We start from the raw sequence: 24,516 nt of genomic DNA on the forward strand, positions 1-24,516 counted from the left end.
ACAGCATGCTGCCTAGTGAGCATCACCTTGTATACCGTTTCCTGGGGGCGGAGCCAGAGACGGGATCCCCCAGGGTTCAAAACCTGGTCTTAAAGGGCCAATGTATTAAAGGCAATGTACAGTTACAGCAGTTACCGATACCATTCATCACAGGGAGAACTTGAAGGGGACCGAATACACAAAATTAATACATTCCAACAGGAAAGAAACATTCCAACGAAAAAGAAACATTCCAAGGGGAGGACCCACCAACTATGGTTAACTAAAAAAGTTAAAGATAGTATCAAATTGGAAGAGAAAGCATATAATTGCAAAGCTGGGTGCAGGTGAAGATTGGACAGAATATCAAGAACAGCAAAGAATGACAAACATATTAACAAGAAGGGAAAATTAGAGTAAGAGATAAAGTTAGCTAGAAATATAAACACAAATAGTAGGGGTTTCTATGGATGTTAAAAAATGAAAAGAGTTCAAGTACATGTTAGTCCTAGAGAAAGTCAGTCTGGTGAAATAATGAAACATTATGAGAAAAGAAATGAATTAAATGAGCATTTGCGTCGGTCTCCACTGTAGACGATACAAGCAACATCCCAGAAATGGATGTTAATCAAGAATCAATAGAAGAAGGGAGGAACTCAAAAAAATTATCACCAGGTATTGGGCAAATTGTTAGAGCTGCGGGCTGACAAGTTCCAGGTTCTGATGGACTTCATCCTAGGATCTTAAAATAAGTAGCCAGGCAGGTTTTTGAAGTGTTGGTTTTAGTTTTCTAAAATTCCCTAAATTCAGCGAAGGTTTCATTAAATTAGAAAATAACGAATGCAACTCCTTTATTCAAAAAGGGAGGGAGACAGAATGCAGAGAACTACAGGACAGTTTGCCTAATATCGGTCACAGAGAAAGATGAGAAGACATTTGGAAAAATTTAGGATAATCAGGCAGAGTCAACATCATTTTATGAAAGGGCGATCATGTTTATTTGAGTTCTTTGAAGTAGTAACATAAGGGTATCCAGTGTGTGGTACTGTAAACAGGCTGGCAGGTCACATAGGGTAGGGACAGTAACTGCCACACGAGGCCCTGGCTGAATTGATAGTGGCCATCTGCAAGAGCACTCTAGTCAACACAAACTCACTATTTCTATATGGACTTTGAGATTGCCCACTCATGTTTACATAAAAGGAGAAGACTATGTTATGAACATGTAACTACTTTCCAGACAGGTGATTAATTTTGCAGCAGGACAAAGGACAGATAGGGCGGCATGGTGGCACAGTGGTTAGCACTGCTGGCTACGGCGCCGAGGACCTGGGTTCAATCCTGGCCCCTGGTCACTGTCTGTGTGGAGTTTGCACATTCTTCCAGTATCCATGTGGGTTTCACCCCCATAGCCCAAAGATGTGCAGGTTAGGTGGAGTGGCCACGCTAAATGGCCTCTTAAATGGGAAAAAAAAATAATCGAGTACTCTAAATTTATTTTTTTAAAAGGACGAAGGACAGACAAAATAATCCATTGGACTCGATAACGGGCTAATAGCTGATCAGGCGACGGTATTTCAGAGAACAATGGATCTTGATTGAATCACCCTGGATGAACACAAGTATCCTTTTTATTCCCATTAATGAGTTTGGGTCTGGATGGGGCAATAGAACTCAGGCCAGTTGTGGGTGTATACCCAGGACTCAGCGCCAACAGGCCGGTATAAAGGAAGGAACATTGGATCAGATCTTGAGCGATAACCCGAGCATAACCATCGCAAGTTTGGGGGGGGGGGGGGGGGGGGGGGGGGGGGGTGGTGGTGTGTGTGGACACCCTGGGTTTCAAAGCCCAGAGACGGTATTTACATTGAGTGATCATAGTCTAGCCAGCATCGTTCACGGAGTGCGGGTAATACCTAAAGCTCAGTTGTGAGTTTGAGGCATATTTTGTGTGAGTGAGAGAATTGCGAATAAAAAAGTATTAAACCCTGAACCTGTTTTGTCTTTTGTTCATCTCACAAATAAGGCAACCTGGGTAAAACGTTTGAATAATAAACTGGTCGATGTGTTGAGAGATTTTACAGACCCAAGTGGATGTACTGAGATTTCCAGAATGCATTTGATGAGGTGAAGAGGAGGCAAGGAGGCTGCAAAGGGATATAGATAGGTTAAGTGAGTGGGCAAATATCTGGCAATGTGGGAAAATGTGAAATTGTCCATTTTGGCAGGAAGAATAATGAAGAAGCATATTATCTAAAAGCTGGGAGACTGAAGAGCTCTGAGATGCAGAGTAATCTAGGCATCCAAGTGTATGAATCGCAAAAAGGCTAGTATGCTGGTACAGCAAGAAATTAAGAACGCTTATTGAATGTTATCTTTTATTGCGAGGAAACTGAATACAAAAGGGAAGTTTATACATGGCACCAGTGAGACCTCATCTGGAGGACCATGTACACTATTGGTCTCCTTATTTGAAATGATGTGGAGATGCCGGCGTTGGACTGGGGCGAGCACAGTAAGAAGTCTTACAACACCAGGTTAAAGTCCAACAGGTTTGTTTTGAAACACTAGCTTTTGGAGCACTGCTCCTTCCTCAGGTGAATGAAGAGGTGGGTTCCAGAAACATTTATATAGACAAAGTCAATGATGCAATACGATACTCTGAATGCGAGTCTTTGCAGGTAATTAAGTCTTTACAGGTCCAGACGGAGCAACTGGAGAGAGGGATAATCGCAGGTTAAAGAGGTGTGAATTGTCTCAAGCCAGGACAGTTGGTAGGCCATATGGTGGGGGATGAATGTAATGCGACATGAATCCAAGATCCCGGTTGAGGCCGTACTCATGTGTGTGTAACTTGGCTATAAGTTTCTGCTCGGCGATTCTGCATTGTCGTGCGTCCTGAAGGCCGCTTGGAGAAAGCTTACCCGGAGATCAGAGGCTGAATGCCCTTGACTGCTGAAGTGTTCCCCGACTGGAAGGGAACATTCCTGCCTGGCGACTGTCGCGCGATATCCGTTCATCCGTTGTCACAGCATCTGCATGGTCTCGCCAATGTACCACGCTTCGAGACATCCTTTCCTGCAGCGTATGAGGTAGACAATGTTGGCCGAGTGTCACGAGTATGTACCATGTACCTGGTGGGTGGTGTTCTCACATGTAATGGTGGTACCCATTACTTACTGCCCTTATTTGAAGAATATAAATGCATTGGAAGCAGTTCACAGACGTTTACTAGACTAATACCCGAAATGGATAGGTTGCCTTTTGAGGAAGGGTTATCCACTGGAGTTTAGACAGGTAAGATATGATTGATTGAAATACAAGATCCTGAGAGGTCTTGCTGGGGTGAATGTGGAGAGGTTGTTTCCTCTTGTAGGAGAATCTAGTACTAGGGGTCACTGTTTAAAAATAAGGGATCGCCCATTTAGGAAAGTGGTGGGGAGAAATATTTTCTCTCAAGAGGGTAGTGAGTCTTTGAAATTGTTCCTCAAAGGCGGTGGAAGCTGAGCGGTTGAATATTTTTAAGGCAATGGGAGATCGTTGATAAACAAGGGAGTGAAAGGTTATTGGGAGAAGGCATGAATGTGGAATGGACTTTACACTCTGATCAACCATGATCTTATTGAATGTCTCAGCAGGCTCGAAGGGGCCGAGTGGTCGACTTATACTGCCAATTTGTTTGTTTGTACGCATGTACATCAAAAATAGATTTAAAATGTTCAATAGTTGATGCCCGATCAATTACACAAAGACGAGAGTTGAATGCAATCGAGGCGTTAATACATTAAGATGTGTGGCCTCCGATAGCAGCTGGCGAAATAGCTGCTGTACGGGGAGCACACATATTTATACTCCGCCTACTGGGTGGAGCCAACAGGCAGGGAACTTACCCCCGTACCTGTAGTACATGGCTTTACCACAAATCACCTAACATATACATCAGTGGTGATTGTTAAAATTGATTCCGGCGGGGGTGGTGGAGAACTATATACAAGTACATGTTTTAAAATACAGAGAGAAAAAAATTGAGTCCAGCGGGGTGGAGGAGAATTATACACAAGGGCGATGTTTCAAGAGTCCCGATCAAGTTACAGGTTCAGTCGGTCCGGAGCCTTGATCTGCCGCTGGGGGCGCCGCAGTGGTGGCAGCGATTCTGGTGTCGGTCTGGTCCTCGGTGACTCTGGGAGCGTGCCAAAATCCTAGTCATCCTCGGGCGTGGGCAGGGGGAGGACGGATTGTCCTGGGACTGGAGATGCGGCTGGGTGCGCCGGGGAAGGGGAGGGTGGTGCCAGGCCGGAGGGGTGTGTGTGTGGGGAACCAGCTGGTGCCAGGTCCCTGAGGGCGACAGTATCTTGGCAGCCATCGGGGTACACTACGTAGGCGTACTGTGGGTTGGCGTGGAGTAGCTGTACCTTTTCAACCAACAGGTCCGCCTTGTGGAGTCGTATGTGCTTACGGAGGTGTACGGGTCCTGGAGCTGCAAGCCAAGTCGGGAGCGACACCCCGGAGGTGGACTTCCTGGGGAAGGCAAAGAGCTGTTCATGTTGATGTGTCATTAGTCGCAGTGCATAGGAGCGACTGAATGGAGTGCAGTGTGTCGGGGAGGACTTCCTGCCAGCGGGAGGCCGGGAGATTTCTGGACCGTAGGGCCAGCTGGACGGCCCTCCAGACCGTCCCATTCTCCCTCTCCACCTGCCCGGTTCCCGGGGGGTTATAGATGGTCGTCCTGCTCGAGGCGATACCCTTGCTGAGCAGGAACTGATGCAGTTCATCGCTCATGAATGAGGATCCGCTGTCGCTGTGGACGTAGGCGGGGAAGCCGAACAGAGCAAAGATGGTGTGTTGAGGGCTTTGATGACGGTGGCAGACGTCATATCAGGGCATGGGATGGTGAAGGGGAATCTGGAGTACTCATCGACCACACTGAGGAAATAAGTGTTACGGTCGGTGGAGGGGAGGGGCCCTTTGATGTCCACGCTGAGGCGTTCCAAGGGGCGGGAGGACTTCACCAGGCGCGCACTGTCTGGCTGGCAGAGGTGCGGTTTGCACTCCGCACAGACCTGGCAGTCTCTGGTGATTGCCCTGCCATCCTCAACGGAGTTGGGCAGATTGCGGGCCTTGATGATGTGGGACAAACGTGTGACTCCCGGGTGACAAAGATTGTCGTGCAGAGTCTGGAGTCGGTCCACCTGTGCGCTGGCACATGTACCTCGGGATAGGGCATCTGGGGGCTTGTTGAGCTTACCGGGGTGATACAAAATCTCGTAGTTGTAGGTGGAGAGTTCGATCCTCCACCTCAAGATTTTATCGTTTTTGATCTTGCCCCGCTGCGTGTTGTTAAACATGAAAGCTACCGACCGTTGGTCAGTGAGGAGAGTGAATCTCCTGCCGGCTAGGTAATGTCTCCAATGCCGCACAGCTCCAACAATGGCTTGGGCCTCTTTTTCGACGGAAGAGTGCCGAATTTCGGAGGCATGAAAGGTTCGTGAAAAGAATGCCACGGGCCTGCCTGCCTGGTTGAGGGTGGCGGCCAGAGCGACATCTGATGCGTCGCTCTCGACTTGAAATGGTAACATCTCGTCGACTGCCTGTATCGCGGCCTTGGCGATGTCGGCCTTAATACGGCCTTAATACGGTTGAAGGCCTGGTGATCCTCAGCCGTTCGGGGGGGAAAAAAAAGTGGATTAGATGAGTGGGCGGGCCTTGTCCGCATAATTTGGGACCCACTGGGCGCAGTAAGAAAAGAACCCCAGGCAATGTTTGAGGGCCTTGGGGCAGTGGGTGTTCCATGAGGGGGTGCATGCGGTTGAGATCGGGCCCCAGAACTCCGTTCTGGACCACATAGCCGAAGATGGCTAAGCGGTTCGTGCTGAACACACACTTCTCCTTGTTGTAAGTTAGGTTGAGGAGAGTGGCGGTGCGGAGAAATTTGGTAAGGTTGGCGTCATAGTCCTGCTGATCGTGGCTGCAGATGGTGACATTGTCAAGGTATGGGAAGGTGGCCCGCAGCCTGTACCGGTCGACCATTTCCCATTGGAAAACCGAGACCCCGTTGGTGACGCCGAAGGGAACCCTGGGAAAGTGGTAGAGGCGGCCATCTGCCTCGAAGGCAGTGTATGGGCGGTCCGCCTTACGGATGGGGAGCTGGTGGTAGGCGGATTTTAGGTCCACAGTTGAGAAGACCTGGTACTGTGCAATCTGACAGACCATATCAGATATGCGTGGGAGGGGGTATGCGTCGAGCTGCGTGTACCTACTGATGGTCTGGCTGTAGTCAACGACCACCCTGTTTTTCTCCCCGGTTTTGACCACTACCACTTGGGCTCTCCAGGGGCTGTTGCTGGCCTCGATGATGCCTTCCTGACGCAGTCGCTGGTCTTCAGACCTGATGAAGGTCCTGTCCTGGGCGCTGTACCGTCTGATCCTGGTGGCGTCGAGTGTGCAATCTGAGGTTAAGTTTGCAAATAGGGATAGGTCGACCTTTAGGGTCGCGAGGCCGCACACAGTAAGGGGTGGTAGGGGCCCGCTAAATTTCAATGTTAGGCTCTGGAGGTTGCACTGGAAGTCCAGACCGAGTAGCAAGGCAGCACAGAGGTTGATGAGGACGTAGAGGCGGAAGCCGGTAAACTCCATGCCCTGGACAGTGAGAGTGGCTATGCAGTACCCCCGGATTGCCACGGAGTGGGACCTGGAGGCCAGGGAGATTCTCTTACTGGTGGGGTGTACCGCGAGAGAACAGCGCCTTACCGTATCAGGATGAATGAAGCTCTCAGTGCTCCCGGAGTCCAGCAGACAGGAGATCTCCTGCCCATCGATTTTCACGTTTGCAGAGGCGGTTGCTAGGCTGTGTGGGCGAGACTGGTCAATCGTGACCAAGGCGAGACGTGGCTGGTCATCGATGGTGGCAGACGATGGGGTGCCCAGGGGGCATTGGGTCCTGGTACGGTGGCGGCGCCCAAGGGCCGCAGGTGTCTTGGGGAAGACAAGATGGCCGCGCGCTTGATGCTCCTGGGGAGGACAAGGAGGCGGCGCCCACGGGCCGCACATGGTGGGAGTTGAACAAGATGGTGGCGCCCACGGACCGCACGTGGTCGGAGGAGGGGAAGATGGCGGCGCCCATTGGCCATACGATGGGAGGGTCGGAACAATAGCGGCGACTGAGCAGGCCAGGCACACCGCAGCAAAGTGCCCCTTCTTGCTGCAGGCCTTACAAAGGGCGCTCCGGGCCGGGCAGCGTTGTCGGGGGTGTTTTGGCTGCCCACAGAAGTAACATATGGGGCCTCCGGAGTTGGTTGGCAGGTGCGCGGCACAGGCGTGGGGTTGGCCGAGTGGTGTCCCCGATGGGGTGGCCGTCTGCGGAGTCCACGATGCGTAGGAGGGGGCCGCACGGCTGGGGGTGTAGGCCTGGATGTTGCGCGAGGCGATCGTCAGTGAGAGAGCAAGCTTTTTGGTTGCCGCAAGGTCGAGCGTGGCCCCTTCTAAAAGGCGCTGGCGGATGTAATCTGACCCTATCCCCATAACAAAAGCCTCCCTCATAAGCACGTTCGAATGTTCAGTGGCCGTGATGGCCTGACAGTCACAGTCCATGACTAGGGGGATTAGAGCACGCCAGAAATCTTCCACTGAACTGGTGCAAGGGAGTTGACTACGAGTGGAGAGGATGTGTCTGGCGTAAAGCACGTTAGTCCGCTGAGCGTAGTTTTCTTTCAGTAGCGCCATGGCATCGTCGTAGATCGGCCCGTCCTCGATAAGCGGAAAGACGTTGGAGCTCAGCCGCGTTTTGAGGATCTGAATCTTCTGAGCTTCCGGAATAGGGTCTGGTGCAGACCTAATGTAAGTTTCGAAACAGGCTAGCCAATGTTCAAAGTCCTTTTTAGCGTTGCCAGATTGCGGATCCAGCTGCAGGCGATCTGGCTTGATGCGGAGGTTCATCTTCTGAAAACTTTAGTGTATTAAATTGATGCACGATCAATTACACAAAGACGAGAGTTGAATGCAATTGAGGCTTTAATACACTAAGCTGTGTGGCCTCCTACAGCAGCTGGCGAAATGGCTGCTGTACGGGGAACACATATTTATACTCCACCTACTGGGTGGAGCCAGCAGGCAGGGAACTACCCCTGTACCTGTAGTACAGGGTTTTACTATAAATCACCTAATATATACATCAGTGGTGACTACCACAACAGTACTAACAAATCCCAAATGACAGATCTGCCCAATAGGTTGGGAAAATGGCGGATCACAAAGCACAGCAATTGTGAGGAATATTAAAAGATGAGATGGATAAAATACAGGTTAAATTCATTTTTGATAGGAATAAAGGGGTGTATTAATGGGATAGACCAAAGGATAATGACATATAAAAAACATATGGGCGTGATCTATTGGCCTTTTCATGCCCAATTTGGCCAAGGCTCAGAAATAAAGCAGAGTCCCATTTAATAGTGGAGTTGTTCTTGGCGTTACCAGCATCGGGAAACACCCAGCTAAACACACCTGACACAGGACTCTGTTTAATTTCCGTTAAATCGTGCCTTATCTATAGGGTGATGAGGTAGAAATAGAGTATGAGAACGGTGAAATGTATAAGACAGAGCTTGCATTGGTACAGTACTTTTACTGTGCTTAGGATATCCTAAACCACTACATAGCCAATAAATACTCTTGCAACGTAGGGAAACACAGCAGTCAATTTACAGACAAGGTCTCATAACAGCAATTAAATAAATGAGCAATTAATCTGGTTTAGTGAAACTGGTCAAGTTGTCAGGACAACTTCTCTGCTCTTCTTCGAACTGTACGTGCAAGGTTTTCCATCCACCTGAGCAGCCAGATGGGGTTTCAGTTTAATGTTTCATCCAAAGGACAACAATACAACATCTTCTATTACCACACTGGTGTGGCAGTCCTATATTTATACTCAGATCTCTGGAATGGGGCTTCAAGCCATAATTTTCTGACTTCAGGCATGAGTGCTAACACTGGGCCAAAGCTAACATCAAATAGAAAGGAAGATTAGAAAGACAAAAAGAGAATCCACTTGAAGGAAACAGTCTGATGTGTGGATGAATAAATAACCTTCGGGATTCTTTCTCTGTAACTTCTATATCTGCAACCTCCTTCAACCATATAATCTTCCAAAAATTCTATATTACTCCACCTGGGCCCCAAGTTCTGGAATTCCCTCCAGAAACGTTTCCAACACTCTTTTCCTTTAAAACCCTCCTTTAAACTTACTACTTTGACCAAGTTTTTAGTTACCTGCCCTAATATCTCCTTTAGCTCAGTATCGATTTTTGATTGATTACAGTCCTGGGAAGCATCTTGGGAGGATTTACTACTGTTGTTGCTTCAAATAAAAGACCCCCTAAAATTGTGAGTGCAGAGAGATAAATCCAGAAAGAGACAATAGAATTTTGGCGTAGCTTGGCCGTTGAAAGCCGGGAGGCCCTGCTCCCAGGATCTACCCGACTTGCAATGTCTCGCGAGATTCAACGCAATGAGGGGCAGCCTGATGCCATCCGCCAACCTAAATTCTGAGCCTCCCTGCCATCAAACCTACCGGGGGGAGGGCACAAGAATCCACCCCTTACACTACTATCTCTTTGAAGATAAACTGGGTAAATATTAGAAGCAGAGGACGATAAAGAGCTATGAGTCATGCATAATTTTGGATTGTTCTAACAAAAATCCAGCAGGCACCGACAAATAACCATCATTTGTTATAAATGTCATGAAAATACCATGCCTTGAAATTGCATTGTGCCTGTACTCGAAACACAATTTGCATTCATCAGTATATAATGTATCTGTCAAAACTATAACACAATGTCAGAGTGTAACAACACCAGTGGCACAATAATGTATCTGTCACATTACCACACTTGTGCTAGTAGACCATAGATTGGTGACATACCTTTCCCTCTATGAAATTATTAAAGTCTATTTTCAATTCTTTCATAATGGATTTTGGATCCTGAAACAGAAAGAAACAACAATTTTACGGTTTGTTAAAATATTAACCACAGCTAAAATAAACATTTTACTGTGCTATGAATTTATAACATCTTAATGATACATTTTATGGGTAATCAATTAAAGTACCTCATTAACAATGGAAGTTCACCTTGCTTTGTGAATCTGCAGCACCTAGAATAGCCTTGTTACCTACCCTGATTCTTAGAACTGTATGATTGTATGTGATCCTCAATGTACGTTCCTACAAGCCTTGTGTAAAAGATATGAGCCAGAACCTCAGCAGAATGTATAAACCTTCAATACAATGCAGTGAAAATCTCCAATTGTTACCCAGTGATTACCAAGTCAAAAGGAAACGCGCTATATGGACTTCAGTAAGGCCTTTGATGAGGTCCCTCACGGCAGACTGGTACAAAAGGTGAAGTCACATGGGATTAGAGGTGAGCTGGCAAGGCGGATACAGAACTGGCTAGGTCATAGAAGGCAGAAAGTAGCAATGAAAGGGTGCTTCTCTGATTGGAGGGCTGTGACTAGTGGTGTTCCGCAGGGATTAGTGCTGGGACCTTTGCTGTTAGTTCTATTTATAAATGATTGAAAAATGTAACTGGTCTGATTAGTAAGTTTGTGGATGGCGCAAAGGTTGGTGGAATTGCGGATAGCGATGAGGACTGTCAGAGGATTTCAGCAGGACTTCGATCATTTGGAGACTTGGGCAGAGAGATGGCAGAAGGCGTTTAATCCGGACAAATGAGATTATGCATTTTGGAAGGTCTAATACAGGTAGGGAACATACAGTGAATACAGTCAGAGAGATCTAGGTGTACAGGTCATTGAAAGGGGCAACACAGGTGGAGAAGGTAGTCAAGTAGGCAAACGGCATGCTTGCCTTCATTGGCCGGGCATTGAGTAGAAAAATTGGCAAGTCATGTTGCAGCTGTGTAGAACCTTAGTTCGGCCACACTTGGAGTATAGTGTTCAATTCTGGTCGTCACACTACCAAGATTGGTAGTATGCGGAGATTGCGGAGGTGTTAGAGAGGGTGCAGAAGAGATTTACCAAGATGTTGCCTGGTATGGAGGGCATTAGCGATGATGAGAGGTTAAATAAACTCTTGTTTGTTCTCACTGGAAAGACGGAGGTTGAGGGGCAGCCTGATCTACAAAAGAGGTCTACAAAATTATGAGGGGCATAGACAGAGTGGATAGTCAGAGACTTTTTCGCAGGTTAGAGGGGTCAATTACATAGAACAGAGAACTTGCAGTGCAGAACTTGCAGTGCAGAAGGAGACCATTCAGCCCATAGAGTCTGCACCAACCCACTTAAGCCCTCACTTCCACCCTATCCCCGTAACCCAATAACCCCTTCTAACCCTTTTGGTCACTAAGGGCAATTTATCATGACCAATCCACCCAGCCTGCCGTCTTTGGACTGTGGGAGGAAACCCAGAGCACCCGGAGGAAACCCACGCATACACAGGGAGAATGTGCAGACTCTGCACAGGGAGAATGTGCAGACTCTGCACAGACAGTGACCCAGCGGGGAATCGAACCTGGGACCCTGGCGCTGTGAAGCCACAGTGCTATCCACTTGTGCTACCGTGTTGCCCTAGGGTGCATAGGTTTAAGGTGCGAGGGGCAAGGTTTAGAGGAGATGTACGAGGCAAGAAGTTTTACACAGAGGGCAGTGGGTGCCTGGAACTCGCTGCCGGAGGAGGTGGTGGAAGCAGGGACGATAGTGACGTTTAATGGACATCTTGACAAATACATGAATAGGATAAGAATAGAGGGATACGGACCCCGGATATGTAGAAGATTTTAGTTTAGACGGGCAGCATGGTAGGCGCAGGCTTGGAGGGCCGAAGGGCCTGTTTCGGTGCTGTACTTCTCTTTGTTCTTGTGTGTGGAGAGCGACTGCATTCTGGTTCACGTATAAAGACATTGGCTGGGATTTGTAGCTCCCGTTTCCGTCGGCAAGAGTAGGAAATCTCAGACAGCACGGTGGCACAGTGGTTAGCACTGCTGCCTTATGGCACCAAGGTCCCAGGTTCGATCCCAGCTCTCGAGCGGGAAATCTCACGGGATGTCCAAGCGGTGCTTCACACTGACAAAGTTTCACACAATTGATGCCCCTCCCCACCAGTGACATAATGGGGTTCCTGATGTTTTATTTCTATACATTAATAGCTCATTATCAGGCCTCTAGGCCTGAATCATTCTTCTCCCTGGAAGTCCATTCACTTAAAAAAAGAGTATCCAATTCATTTTTTCCCCAATTAAAGGGCAAATTAGCATGGCCAATCCACCTATCCTGCACATTTGTGTGTTGTGGAGTCGAAACCCACGCAAACATGGGGAGAATGTGCAAAATCCACACGGGCAGTGACCCAGAGCCGGGATTGAACCTGGGACCTCGGCACCGTGCGGCAACAGTGCTAACCACTGCACCATCATGCTGCCCAGAAAGTCCATTCACAACAGCGCCAGGGCAGATTGGTGTGAAGCCTGACTGATCTCCCAAGGCATCCACCTGGCGAGCAGACCTCTCAGAAGAGCTCAGGTGAGTGCATCGCTCGATTGGGGAACATATCCTGGCATTGTCCCCTGGCCAGGGGCAAGTGCCCATGGGAGGTGGGTAGCGTGGGGGGCCCTGTAGACTTGTGTACTGCGGTGGTCTTTAAAGATAGAACCCCGATCGTCAAAAAAAAGAAGTTGCTATCGGAGCTGGTTCAATCAATGCACACCCTTTGTCATTTTTGTCATCTATGTGTTGGACGATATGGTGGTGAAAGCCGCTGGTCAACACCACTTTTCCTGCCCTCTATCGGCCGTTGCCGATCTTCAGGAAAATTCCACCCATTGGCATGGCCACAGACCAAAGAAGCAGATACTGTACAGCCAGCCCCATCACATTGGTCCTTTTATTCATTCACAGTTTGTGGGTGTCGCTAGCTGGGCCAGCATCAATTGCCTTGAAAAGAGTGGCTTGCGAGGTCATTTCAAAGCGCATTTAAGAGTCAACCACATTTTTGTGGATCTTTAATTTTTAATAATCTTCATCGTCACAAGTCGGCTTACATTTACACTGCAAATTAAGTTACTGTGAAAAGCCACCAGTTGCCACATTCCGCTGCCTGTTCGTGTACACAGGGAGTATTCAGAATATCCAATTCACCTAAGGGACTTGTGGAGGGAAACCGGAGCACTATGATGAAACCTACGCAGACACGGGGAGAACGTGCAGAATTCACACAAACAGTGACCCAAGCCTCGAATCGAACCTGGGGCCCTGGAACTGTGAAGCAACAGTGCTAATCATTGTGCTACTGTGGCGTTGAATGTAGGCCAGACTATGCAAGGATGGCAGATTTCCTGCTCTGAAGGAAATTAGTGAAGCAGTGGGTTTTTATGATGATGACGTTCATGGTCATCATTGGACTTTTAATCCCAGATTTTTATTGAATTCAAATTTCACCACCTGCAATGGAGGGCTTCGAACTATGGTTCCCAGAGCATTATCCTGGGTCTCTGGATTACTGGGCCATTGTCAATATCACTGCGCCACTGCCTCCTTGTGGGATCCTGCGATACACGTTTCCTGCACAGGATGTTTTACCTGGATATATTTGTAATGTAAATTAACTTTCAATAATTAAAAGCGAAACAATAGGTGCGATTGAACGGCCACGCTGTACCCGAAAAGCAGCGCACCGTGGTGCAATGTGGCCAATTGAAGCCGGGAGACCGCCGCTCCTTGGATCGATCCGTCTCGCAACGCCTCGTGATATTTATCGTGATCTCACGAGACGTTGGGATGTGAATCCCGCTACTTTTTGTCAAAACTGCATATTAAAACAAGACAGCTAGTCTCACTGTGATATGCAATTTCCCGAGGCATTTGGATCTATCCCCTTTGTCTTGGCAACCTCAGGTGAGTGTCTCCACAAACAGGGACCAGATGGAACGGCACTCATGGGGCCGTCTAGGGGATCAGAGGCTCCCCAGCTGCATGCCTTTTGGTTAGGGTGGTACCCTGGCACTGCTGGTGCCACCTGGGCATCCTGGCAGTGCCAGCCTGGCACTTTGGCAGCACAAAGGTGCCCAGGCTGCAATGCCAGCTGGCATGGGAAGCACCAGCTTGGCACCACCAAGATGCTAAGCTGGCATCTTTTGCGCACGATTGGGCTGGGGATGTCATGCGTGGGTGTTGGGGGTAGTGGAGACCCTCCTATACTGCATTCGGACTGGGGAGGGGGGTTGGGTCGTTTCAGGGGCCTTGGAGATCGAGCCGCCATTTTTAAAATGGCGGCCCGATCTCTTGTTACACTGGGGAGTTCCAGCGTGCAGAGCTCTTCATTGTGCAAAACGGGGCTATGTGCAGCCTTATACAATGCAAGTCGCGTCGTATAGCCATGTGTTGCTCAGCGCTGAGCGCGCCAGGAAAAAGGCAGCTAATGCGCTCGCTATGGGACTTTGTTCCCAATTAGTTGAATTGAACCCTATATAGCGCATGTAATAGTACTTAGCACAACAATTAAAAGATGATACTTAAAACCGTATTCAATAATAGTTGGTTGGCAATTTGTTCCATTTGTTCCAATCGGAGGTCAGTATTTTAGGCCTTTACAAATTCAAATAAATACTCAAATGTTTATACGTTTCTCCTATATCTTCACTTGACAATCTGTACAAATCTGTTTTTCACGATTATATCGTTGTTGAAAAACAACACCATGGCCAGAATTCTCCGGCCATTTGCTGACGGTCGGATTCTCTGCTCCCATTGACAGCGGTGGGAGCAGAGAATTCTGGTGCCATCTAACCGCGCGCGGTGCCGAGGAACACGCAGCTGGAAAGCAGGAGAATCCTGCCCCATATAAAGACAATTTAGTATGTCATCAGTAATTGTAGTTTCCCTTAAGCTCTCGCCTCTCAATAGGCAGCTTCAACTCCTACTTTGTTCACTTTTAAGTACAGTGTAAGCCTGGTTTTAATTCAGTGCCGATTTACACCAGTTCAACACAAAAATGTTTTCCATTGTAGAACAAACTGTTTTGCTGCATTTGTTTATTGAAGTTCTTTGAAATATAGGAATCATTGTGCACTGGCAGGTTTTTAATTAGGTTTATTGAAGTGATTAACCGGAGTACTGTTGCAGGATCAGCAGTGGTTCAATAGTCTAGTGGCACTCCAAATTAGCAGTATTCTCTGGTTAACAAAAGATATAGGTTACTAATACTCTAATATAAAGAGAAATCAGTAGTAATGTTGGATTAGCAGACTTCAGGACTGCCTTATTAACCTTTCTGTTTTAGGGCACAATCTACCGGCCGTGTTACGCTTAAAGGCAGCGTGGCATGGGTGGTAGATGCCAGGAGATCCCACTTCCGGGATCTACATGGCTCGCCATACCTCGCGAGACCTTAACGCGATCTTGTGAATGTTGCAATGTTAATGCTGCCCATTGTGGGGCGGAACACTATTTAGAAAATCCTCCATCGAAGTAGGTACTGGATACGACTGACAAATTCAGCCATGTCAACCTGCATAATCCTCTTCACTAACATTTAGAGGCTAGTGCCAAAATTGAGAAAGCTTTCCTTTTTTAAAAAAAGTTTTTATTGTCGTTTTTCAATTTTACAGAATGATACTTTTAACGAATGGTGTGTCTGGCGTCTACATGTTGTAGAGTTTCTTATTTACACACATTTCTGAACATATATTCTTCCCCCCCTCCCAGTCCCCTCGTTGGTAGCCCCTCTTCTGCCCTGGGTGTCCTACTGCTGAACTCCGCTCCACGTCTCTGCGGCTTTAGTTGTTGACCTTGAGTGTTCGGGGGGGGGGGGGGGGGGGGGGGGGGGGGGGGGTTCCTGTCCCCTACCCCCTTCTCTCCTCCCCCCCCCCCCCCCCCCCACAACCTATGTTTCGCTCTGTGACTCCCTCCTCATCTCTTCTCCCATTTCCCCTTTGTACATCCTCATTGTAGGTGTTCTTGTCTGCTCACCCGTTCTCCCTCTCTTTCCCTAGTCGCTAATGGCCTCGAACAGGCTAATGAATGGCCCCCACGCTTTGTGGAAGTCCCTTGTCCGACTCTCGGATGGTGTATTTGATCTTCTCCAGGTGGAAAAATACCGCTAGGTCTGCCAGCCCGTCTGCAGCTGTGGGTGGTGTTGCTGATCACCAAAAGAGCAGGACTCTCTGGCGATTAGGGAAGCAAAAGCCAGGGCTTCAGCCCTCTTTCCCATATGTAGCTCTGGCTGTTCAGATACCCGGAAGACTGCCACTCGGGCACGGCTCCACCCTCAACCTTGGACATCGCTTCAAAGAAGGCTGTCCAGAACCAGACAAGTCTGGGGCAGGCCCAAAACATGTGTAGATGATTGGCCAGGTCTCCCTGGCACCGTTCCGCAGATGGCGGCCACGGCGGACCCATCTCGGTCAGACCAAAATGCTCCCTCATCTGGTTCCACGATTTTAATGTGGTTACCACCACTGGGCATGTTGTGTACTTAGTCGGTGGGGGATGGGAATGCTGTTGTGGAGAGCCCCCGGAGGGTCATTCCCTTGCAGGAAGACTCCTCCATCCTCACCGATTCCATATTGAGTTCACGTATCCATCCTTTCACCCTCTCTTCTGTAGTTGCCCAGTGGTAGTATTTTAGATTCGACAGGGCCAGGCCGCCCATATTTTTCCTCCTTTGCAGAGTCGATTTAGGGATCCTTGGGTTCTTAATACCCACACACAAACGGCATGATAATTTTTTCTATGTTATGGAAAAAGGACTTGGGGATGAAGATCGGTATCTTCATAGGAAGAGGAATCTCGTCAATACGTTCGTTTTGATCGTCTGCACCCTCCCTGCCAGGAAAAGCATACAATTTATAACGCAGAAGGAGGCCATTTGGCCCATCGAGTCTGCACCGGCCCTTGGATAGAACACCCTACCCAAGCCCACACCTTTATACATCCCCCATTATCTGATGCGGTCCTCCCTCCCTCCCCTCTTCACAAACAGGTTTTGGAACAGGCTGGTGAATAGCCCTACGTGTTGTGAAAGCCTTCCTCTGATCATAGAATTTACAGTGCAGAAGGAGGCCATTCGGCCCATCGAGTCTGCACCGGCCCTTGGAAAGAGCACCCTACCCAAGCCTACATTTCCACCCTATCCCCACACCTCCACCCTATCCCTGTAACCCCAACTAATCTTTTTTGGACACCAAGGGCAATTTAGCATGGCCAATCCACCTAACCTGCACATCTTTAGACTGTGGGAGGAAGCTGGAAGCCGGGAATCGAACCTGGGACCCTGGAGCTGTAAATCAACTGTGCTAACCACTGTGCTACCCATCTGTGTCGGTCCTTTTTAATTTTCTCCACCAGACTGGTCAGATTCCACTTGTGGATATGTGTCCAGTCATGGACTCTGGATCCCCAGGTAGCGGAAATTTGTTTTGTTCTAGTTTGAATGGGAGTCCCTCCAGCTCTGTCCCTACCCCGTTCAAGTTCACCAGGAAAGCCTCGCTCTTGCCCAAGATGAGTTTCGAGCCCGAGAAGGCTCTGAACTCTTCCAGGAGTTGCATGATTGCTTTCAGGCCGTCCTACGGGTCCAAGACGTTGAGGAGTAAGTCATCTGTGCTTCCTTCCTCCTCTTTGGATGCCCTTCCAGCTTCTCGCGTCTTGCAGAGCGATCGTCAGGGGTTCACTTGCGAGGGGGAACAGGAACGGGGACAGTGGGCATCCCAGCCCTGTGCAGCTGGCAGTATTCAGAGCTGGTGCTGTCGGTCCGAATGCTCACCTTGGAGGCATTGTGCAAGAGTTTCACCCACGAGGTGAACCCTGCTTCTAGCCCAAATTGCTCCACGACCAAGAGGTGCCTCTACTCGATTCCGTCGAAGGCCTTTTCTGCATCCAGGCAGATGATCACCTCTGATGTTCTCTCCCTTTGGGGGGGGGGGGCTGCCATTATTACATTCAGCAGTCGCCTGATGTTCGCAGTTAACAGGCTACCCTTGACAAATCCCGTCTGGTCCTCTGCGACTACCTCTGGTATGCAGTTCTCCAGTCTCTTGGTCAGAGTTTTCACGAGTAACTTTGCAATGTTGAGCAGCAAAATGGCCTGCATGAGCCGCATTCTGTCGAGCCTGTCTTTTTTGGGTATCAGCGATAGGCTTGTGTTAGTGTAGGAGACAGGGTGCCCCTTCGCTAGCGAGTCTGCGAACAGACCCCTTAGGTGTCGGGCCAGGACTGGCGCAAATATTTTATAGAAGTCTGACGGGTCCCGCCGCCTTCCCAACTGGCATGGAGCTGATGCTCTCCATGATCTCACCCAGTCCTATTGGTGCTTCCAGTTCCTCCCGCATTTGTTGCCCCCAGTGACTGGCATGTCCAGTCCATCGAAGAACCGTTTCAGCCCTGCGTCCCCCTCGGTAGAAGGTCTCAAACACACAGATGACCTCTTTTGGCTCGGTTACCAGTCTGAGTCTACCATCCTTCACCTGCGTTATCTCTCTCGGGGCTGCCTGCTTTCTCAGCTGGTGAGCCAGTAGGCAGCCAGCCTTTTTTCTGTGCTCATAGAGTTACCCAGTGCCTGGCAGAGTTGGTGCACTGCTTTCCTGGTGGATAGCAGGTTAAAATCCATTTGCAGCTTTTTCCTCTCTGCCAGCAGCTCTACAGCTGGGGCCTCAAAAGTACTTTCTGTCGAATTCCAGGAGGGAGTTGATCAGTTGTTGCTTGGCCACTCTCTCTTCCCTGTCCCTACAAGCCCTATTGGCTATAATTCCTCCCCTAATCACAGCCTTCAGTGCCTCCCAGAGCGTTAAAGGTGAGACTTCCCAGTTCTGGTTGTTAGTAACATAATCGCCTATGGCCTGCGATACCTTTTGGCAGAAGCCTTATGGGCCAGGAGGTCTGCGTCCAGCCTCCATGTGGGGCGCTGGGCACGGCCCGTCTCCAACCTCATATCCACGTAATGTGGAGCGTGGTCGGAGATGACTACTGCAGAGTATTCCGCTCTTGCTATTTCTGGAAGCACCGATTTTCCAACTGCAAAGAAGTCTCTCCTCGAATATGCTTTGTGCACCGGCAAAAAGAACGAGAATTCCCTCTCACCGGGGTGTAGAAATTACCTTGGGGCCACCGCCCCCATTTGTTGCATGAATGTTCCCAGTTCCCTAGCCATGCCTGTCTTTTTCCCAGTTCTGGAGTCTGATTGGTCCAAAGTCACCTCCATGATCAGTTGGTGTGTATCGATGTCGGGAATTTCCACCATGGTCTTCTTTATAAAGTCTGTGTTGTCCCAGTTGGGAGTGTGCACATTTACCAGAACCACCGTGCCCTGTCCAGGACACCGCTGACCATGACGCGGATATCGGTGCAGCTTCACAATGATCGCGCTCGGCTGCTCCCTCGCTGAGCTTCGGTCCGAGCGACCAGTGTGCCCGGTCAAGTTCTGGGGGGGTTGGGGGAAGCAGTCTCTCCAGACTAGGTTGTCCAGCACTTGGGCGATGTAGCCTGTCGGGTCTCTAGCCTCGATGCCTTACGGCAAGCCCACAATCCCAACATTGTCATTGGGACCTGTTCTTCTGGTCCTGGACTTTCCCCTTTAAGCTCCCTTGTCTCGTGGTCCGCCAGTTTGACTCCTTACTGTTCATGGCCCTTTCTGCCAACCCTTCAACCCCTTGAGTTCCCGTTTGCTTCTTTGCTTCACTGAGGTGGATTTGCCTTCGATTTTTCAGGCAAAATTTGCCTAAAAGTGCCTATTTGGTTTGGGTTTGGAGGAGAGCCATCTGATGTGTGTCCACTCAGCACATCACGGTCACCAGAGGACCAAAATTGGGAAAGCTGTCTCATAGACTAGTATAGAGTCTCATTGAAGTGTGCCGTGTTACTAAAAAGGTTGGGAACAAAACAATTCCACAGCGTACCAACTTTTTTCCAACTGAATCGATTGCTCATAAATGTCACATTTATTATGGTTATGGTCTTACTCAACTAGAATCTAGGCCCAGTTTGCCCAACCTTTCTTCATAGGATTATCCCGCCATATCCAGAACGGTCTGGCTGAATCTTTTGTTGCACTCCCTCTATGGCAATAATATTCTTTCTGAAGTAAGCTGGCCAAAACGGCACACAGTACTCCAGGTGGGTCTAACCAAGCTCCTATACAATTGCAGTGGGATTTCACTATTCCTGTACTCAAAACCTCTTGCAATAAAGGGTAGCATTCCATTAGCCTTCCTAATAGCTTGCTGCATGGTGTCTGCCAGTTTATTGTGCTGCCTGTGCAATGCCCGTGAATGATACCCCCAAGGGTTTTCTCCTGACTCCAGTCATGAGTCCAAGTATAAGGGCCCTCTCTGGTCGGGTAATGCTGATGGCAGTCTTCAACATTTCTTGGGTTACATACACTTGGATCTCTTGCGAGTGAAAGATTCTTGCAAGCCCCATTCCAGCAGGGAGTCAGTGGCCCGAATTACCTCTTTACTTCCATGGTGGCTGCAAACAAACAAGGAACAGAAGTACATCATTCCAACCTGCTCTGCTATTTTAAAATCCTGATTTCAACATCTGTAGTGGAAATTGCCTGTTTGCACGTCCTCTGCTGTTGACCCCCATTGGGAAAGGGGAGATATGCCAGGCTCCTCCGGACAGTTTCCGGGCATCCACACCCTGTGGGAAAGGGAACTTGGGGGAGGAGGCGGCTCAATTGTCCTGCCACCTTGTGGACCCCCCCCCGGCAGCAGTATCTCCCTTGTTTCCCCTTCCACCATCTGTTCAATGGAATCTCCCTCCAACATCTCAAACATCCCATTGATCACCATGGTATGTCCAGTACCCCTCTCCTCCCCCAGCTCAATTGCTTCCAGAGCCTAGTCATTTTTGGAATAACTAAAACTAGTTCAAAATTTGGTCTACTGCAGCACTTGTTTTGAGCGCAGCCACCCATAGTTATTATTAGTTCATGCTAAAAACAATATTATACCAAAGCAAGAGGTGGTGAATATTGTTGTGTTTCATAGAGCAACTAAAAAATATTATTTTCTGTGCAGTCAAAAAAATTGTATTTCACTTTCTTTACCCAATTCATTTTTTCCAATTAAGGGGAAATTTAACGTGGCAAATCCACCGACCCTGCACATCTTTGGGTTGTGGGGGCGAAACCCACGCAAACACGGGGAGAATGTGCAAACTCCACACGGACAGTGACCCAGAGCCGGGATCAAACCTGGGACCTCGGCGCCGTGAGACAGCAGGGCTACCACTGCACCACCGTGCTGCCCATATTTCACCTTTAACAGGTTACTCAAAAATCACAATGCAAAGCCACAGCGAGTCCAGCTGTTGCGGAAGGCAGTAACTGCCTACAGTTCTATCCTTTCATCAACCCCTGTACTGTTAACCAGAGTTTATGAAGTGAGTTCTGGGGCAGCGGGGAATGGAGTCATGGGTGGGTGGACGGAGGGGCTGGATGGAGGAAAACAGAGACTGCAAGCGCCCAGCAATGCGCTCGCAAGCCAGTGCGTATGTCCAATTAGCCCTGTGTGTGACCATTGAGCCTTGGTATTCAAATACTGCATTCACTGAAACATTCCCGCAGCAGGCCTCACACACTTTGTACACCAGTGGAAAACCTCTGCACTAGTCAAGTAACAGCCTAACATAGTCATACTCACAAAATCATACCTGACAGACAATGTCCAGGCATCAGCATCACTGGGTATGTCCTGTCCAGCAGAACAGACCCAGCAGAGATGGCAGCACAGTGGTATACAGTCATGAGGGAGTTACCCTGGGAATCCTTACCATCGACTCTGGACCACCTGAGGTTTCATAGCATCAGGTCAAACATGGTCAAGACAACCTCCTGCCGATTACCACATACCGTTCCTCACTCAACTGATTAATTAGCACTCTTCCATGTTGAACCCCACTTGGGAGGATGCACGGTGGGTGGCAAGGGCACAGAATGTACTCTGGGCGGGAGACTTCAATGCTGGCAGCACTTCTGATTACACCCTAAAGGACATAGTTGCTGGACTGGGTCTGCAGCAGGTGGTGAGGGAACCAGAAAGATGGAAAAATAATAATAATCCACAGATTACTACGTGAGAGGTTCTGATTTTTAATTTAGCCCCTAGCTGCTCAAGCACTAAGCAGAATCCCTTTCTTAGTCTTATCTATGTTGTTGGTACCGATGTGAACCACAACAACTGGTTCCTCCCCCTCTCACTGCAGGTTCTTCTCGAGCAGATATCACAATCTTTGGTCCCGCTGGTTAACACATCTGTCTAGGCTCTCAGTTACAAAGAACGGTGTCTAACCCCTGACTACCACTACATTCCTATTTACTCCCCCATTTGAATGGCTTCCTGTACCAAGGTGCCCATGTTACTTATTATGGGCCAGGGTTTAGAGAACACCAAAGTATATCATGGAGTTCACCAGACCCGCAACTTTTAATAAATTTTGGTTATGGGGAGCACAAGGGCCCCCTTTACAGGGGTGATGCAACAGAGAGCTAAAGTATGTTTAAAACAAGACAATGTTTATTCTATGAATCCAGTTAACATCTTATAAACACACAGTAAACATCTTATCAAGTACCAACACTGATACACCCCCAAAGATACAGTACTCTATAGGTAACCCTTAGTAACTTTCCTAACAACATCCATGATCCAAAATCCCTTTTTAACAAAGACAGTAGGTTTGCATTCCTTACAGAAACAGGTACTACTTTGAAATCATCAAGTAATCTGGAGACATTCTTTAGCATGCAGAGAGAGAGGGAGAGAGAGAGAGAGAGAGAGCGACCAAAATACACCTCCTTGGTTTGAATGCAGCTCTCCAACTGAAAACAAAACTAAAACTCAGAGCCAAAATCAGATTCCAGCTCAAAACGAAAGTAAAAAGCAGAGCCAGATTCCAGCTCCACCCACACACATCACTGCAGCCACTTGAGACGACAAACATTTCTTAAAGTGACATTCCCATGACATACTTCTTTCATCCACCCTGCAGCCGCTGCTCTCATCAATACAAGCTGCAGTAGCCTCAAACCTGTTGGACAATTGCAAGGGTTTAGGCTCTTCCACTTCTACTTTCTAGGTCCCCATACCTGTCTCACTCGCAGTCACACCATCCTATCCCTGGCCTAAAGGCTGCGGCTGTCTGCTGGAACATAGTATCCAGGTAACAATCCTCCTCCCGGATTCATTGTGGTGTAATTAACTAATTAATTACTTTTTTTTAGAAAATATTTTATTGAATCATTTATAATTTTAATATTTCAACATTTTAAACAACAGAGATCCAACACACGCAAAAAACCCACAATAACATACCCAACTCCCCCAGCCCTAAACCCTAACTACCCATACATTAGATTCTCTGCCCTTATTCGTCACTTCCATGCCTCCCCCTCCCCAGCCCCCTGCTGGTCAATTCTCCTTGAAGAAGTCAATGAACTGCTGCCACCTCCGAGCGAACCCCTATAATGAACCCCTTAAGGCAAACTTAATTTTCTCTAGCCTAAGAAACCCTGCCATGTCACTGACCCAAACCCCCAACTTTGGAGGCTTCGACTCCCTCCAGCCCAGCAAAATCCGTCTCCAGGCCACCAGGGAGTCAAAGGTCAAAACATTGGCCTCTCCCCCTCCACCCCGAGCTCCCAAATGTGCTGACACTCCAAATATTGCCACCTCTGGACTCGGAGTCACCCTGCCTTCCTGGACCTCTTGACATGACATCTGAAAATTCCTGCCAAAATCCCCTCAGCCTCGGACACACCCAAAACATGTATATGGTTCGTAGGACCTCCCCCGCACCTCCCAACCTGTCCCCCACCTCCCCAAAAACCTGCTCATCTGGACCACAGTCATATGAGCCCTGTGGACCACGTTGAACTGGATCAGGCCGAGCCTGGCACACAACGAGGACACATCAAATCTCCTCAGGGCCTTCTCCCATAATCAGACTTCTAACTCCCCTCCCAGCTCTTTCTCCCACTTCCTCTTCACCTCCCCCATTGGAACCCCTTCCCACTCCATCAGTTCCTTATATATTTCCGAGACCCTCCCCTCCCCAACCCCTGTTCTAGACATCACCTTATCCTGTAGTCCTCTTAGTGGGAGGCGAGGGAAGCTCGGGACCTGCCTCCGAACAAAATCCCGTAACTGCAGGCCCTGTTCCCACCCGCAACTCAAATTCCTCCTCTAGCTCCTCCAGGCTCGGGAAACCATCCTCAATGAAGAGATCCCCAAATCTATCATTGCCCGCTGCCACCTGCTAAAGCCCCCATCCAGCTCCCACCCCGGAGCGAACCGGTGATTATCACAAATCGGTGACCACACCGACGCCCCCTCCATCTGATGTGCTGTCTCCATTGCCCCCACACACTCAGGCCTGCCACACTCAGTCCTGCTACTACCCAGCAAGAACGGCAGAGGTGCCATTAACAAAGCCTTCAGAATCATGCCTTGGCAAGATGCCGCCTCCACTCGCTCCCACACCGACCCCTCCCCCACTACCCATTTCATAACCATCTTTATACTAGCCGCC

The 24,516-nt window shown here is 48.8% G+C and overlaps 1 protein-coding gene across 3 annotated transcripts in view; it reads right to left on the reverse strand.

Annotated features, from left to right (window-relative positions):
• Positions 1 to 24,516, reverse strand: part of LOC119966396 (cation channel sperm-associated protein 4-like) — a 188,347-nt gene that overhangs the window by 148,160 nt on the left and 15,671 nt on the right. For all 3 annotated transcript variants that reach the window (XM_038798007.1, XM_038797997.1, XM_038797988.1), the window contains exon 2: positions 9,899 to 9,958. In XM_038798007.1, the coding sequence (XP_038653935.1) occupies positions 9,899 to 9,958 (60 nt within the window). The remainder of the gene's footprint in view (positions 1 to 9,898; positions 9,959 to 24,516) is intronic.

Source organism: Scyliorhinus canicula, chromosome 1 (assembly GCF_902713615.1).
Source record: "Scyliorhinus canicula chromosome 1, sScyCan1.1, whole genome shotgun sequence".
Taxonomy (NCBI): Eukaryota; Metazoa; Chordata; class Chondrichthyes; order Carcharhiniformes; family Scyliorhinidae; genus Scyliorhinus; species Scyliorhinus canicula.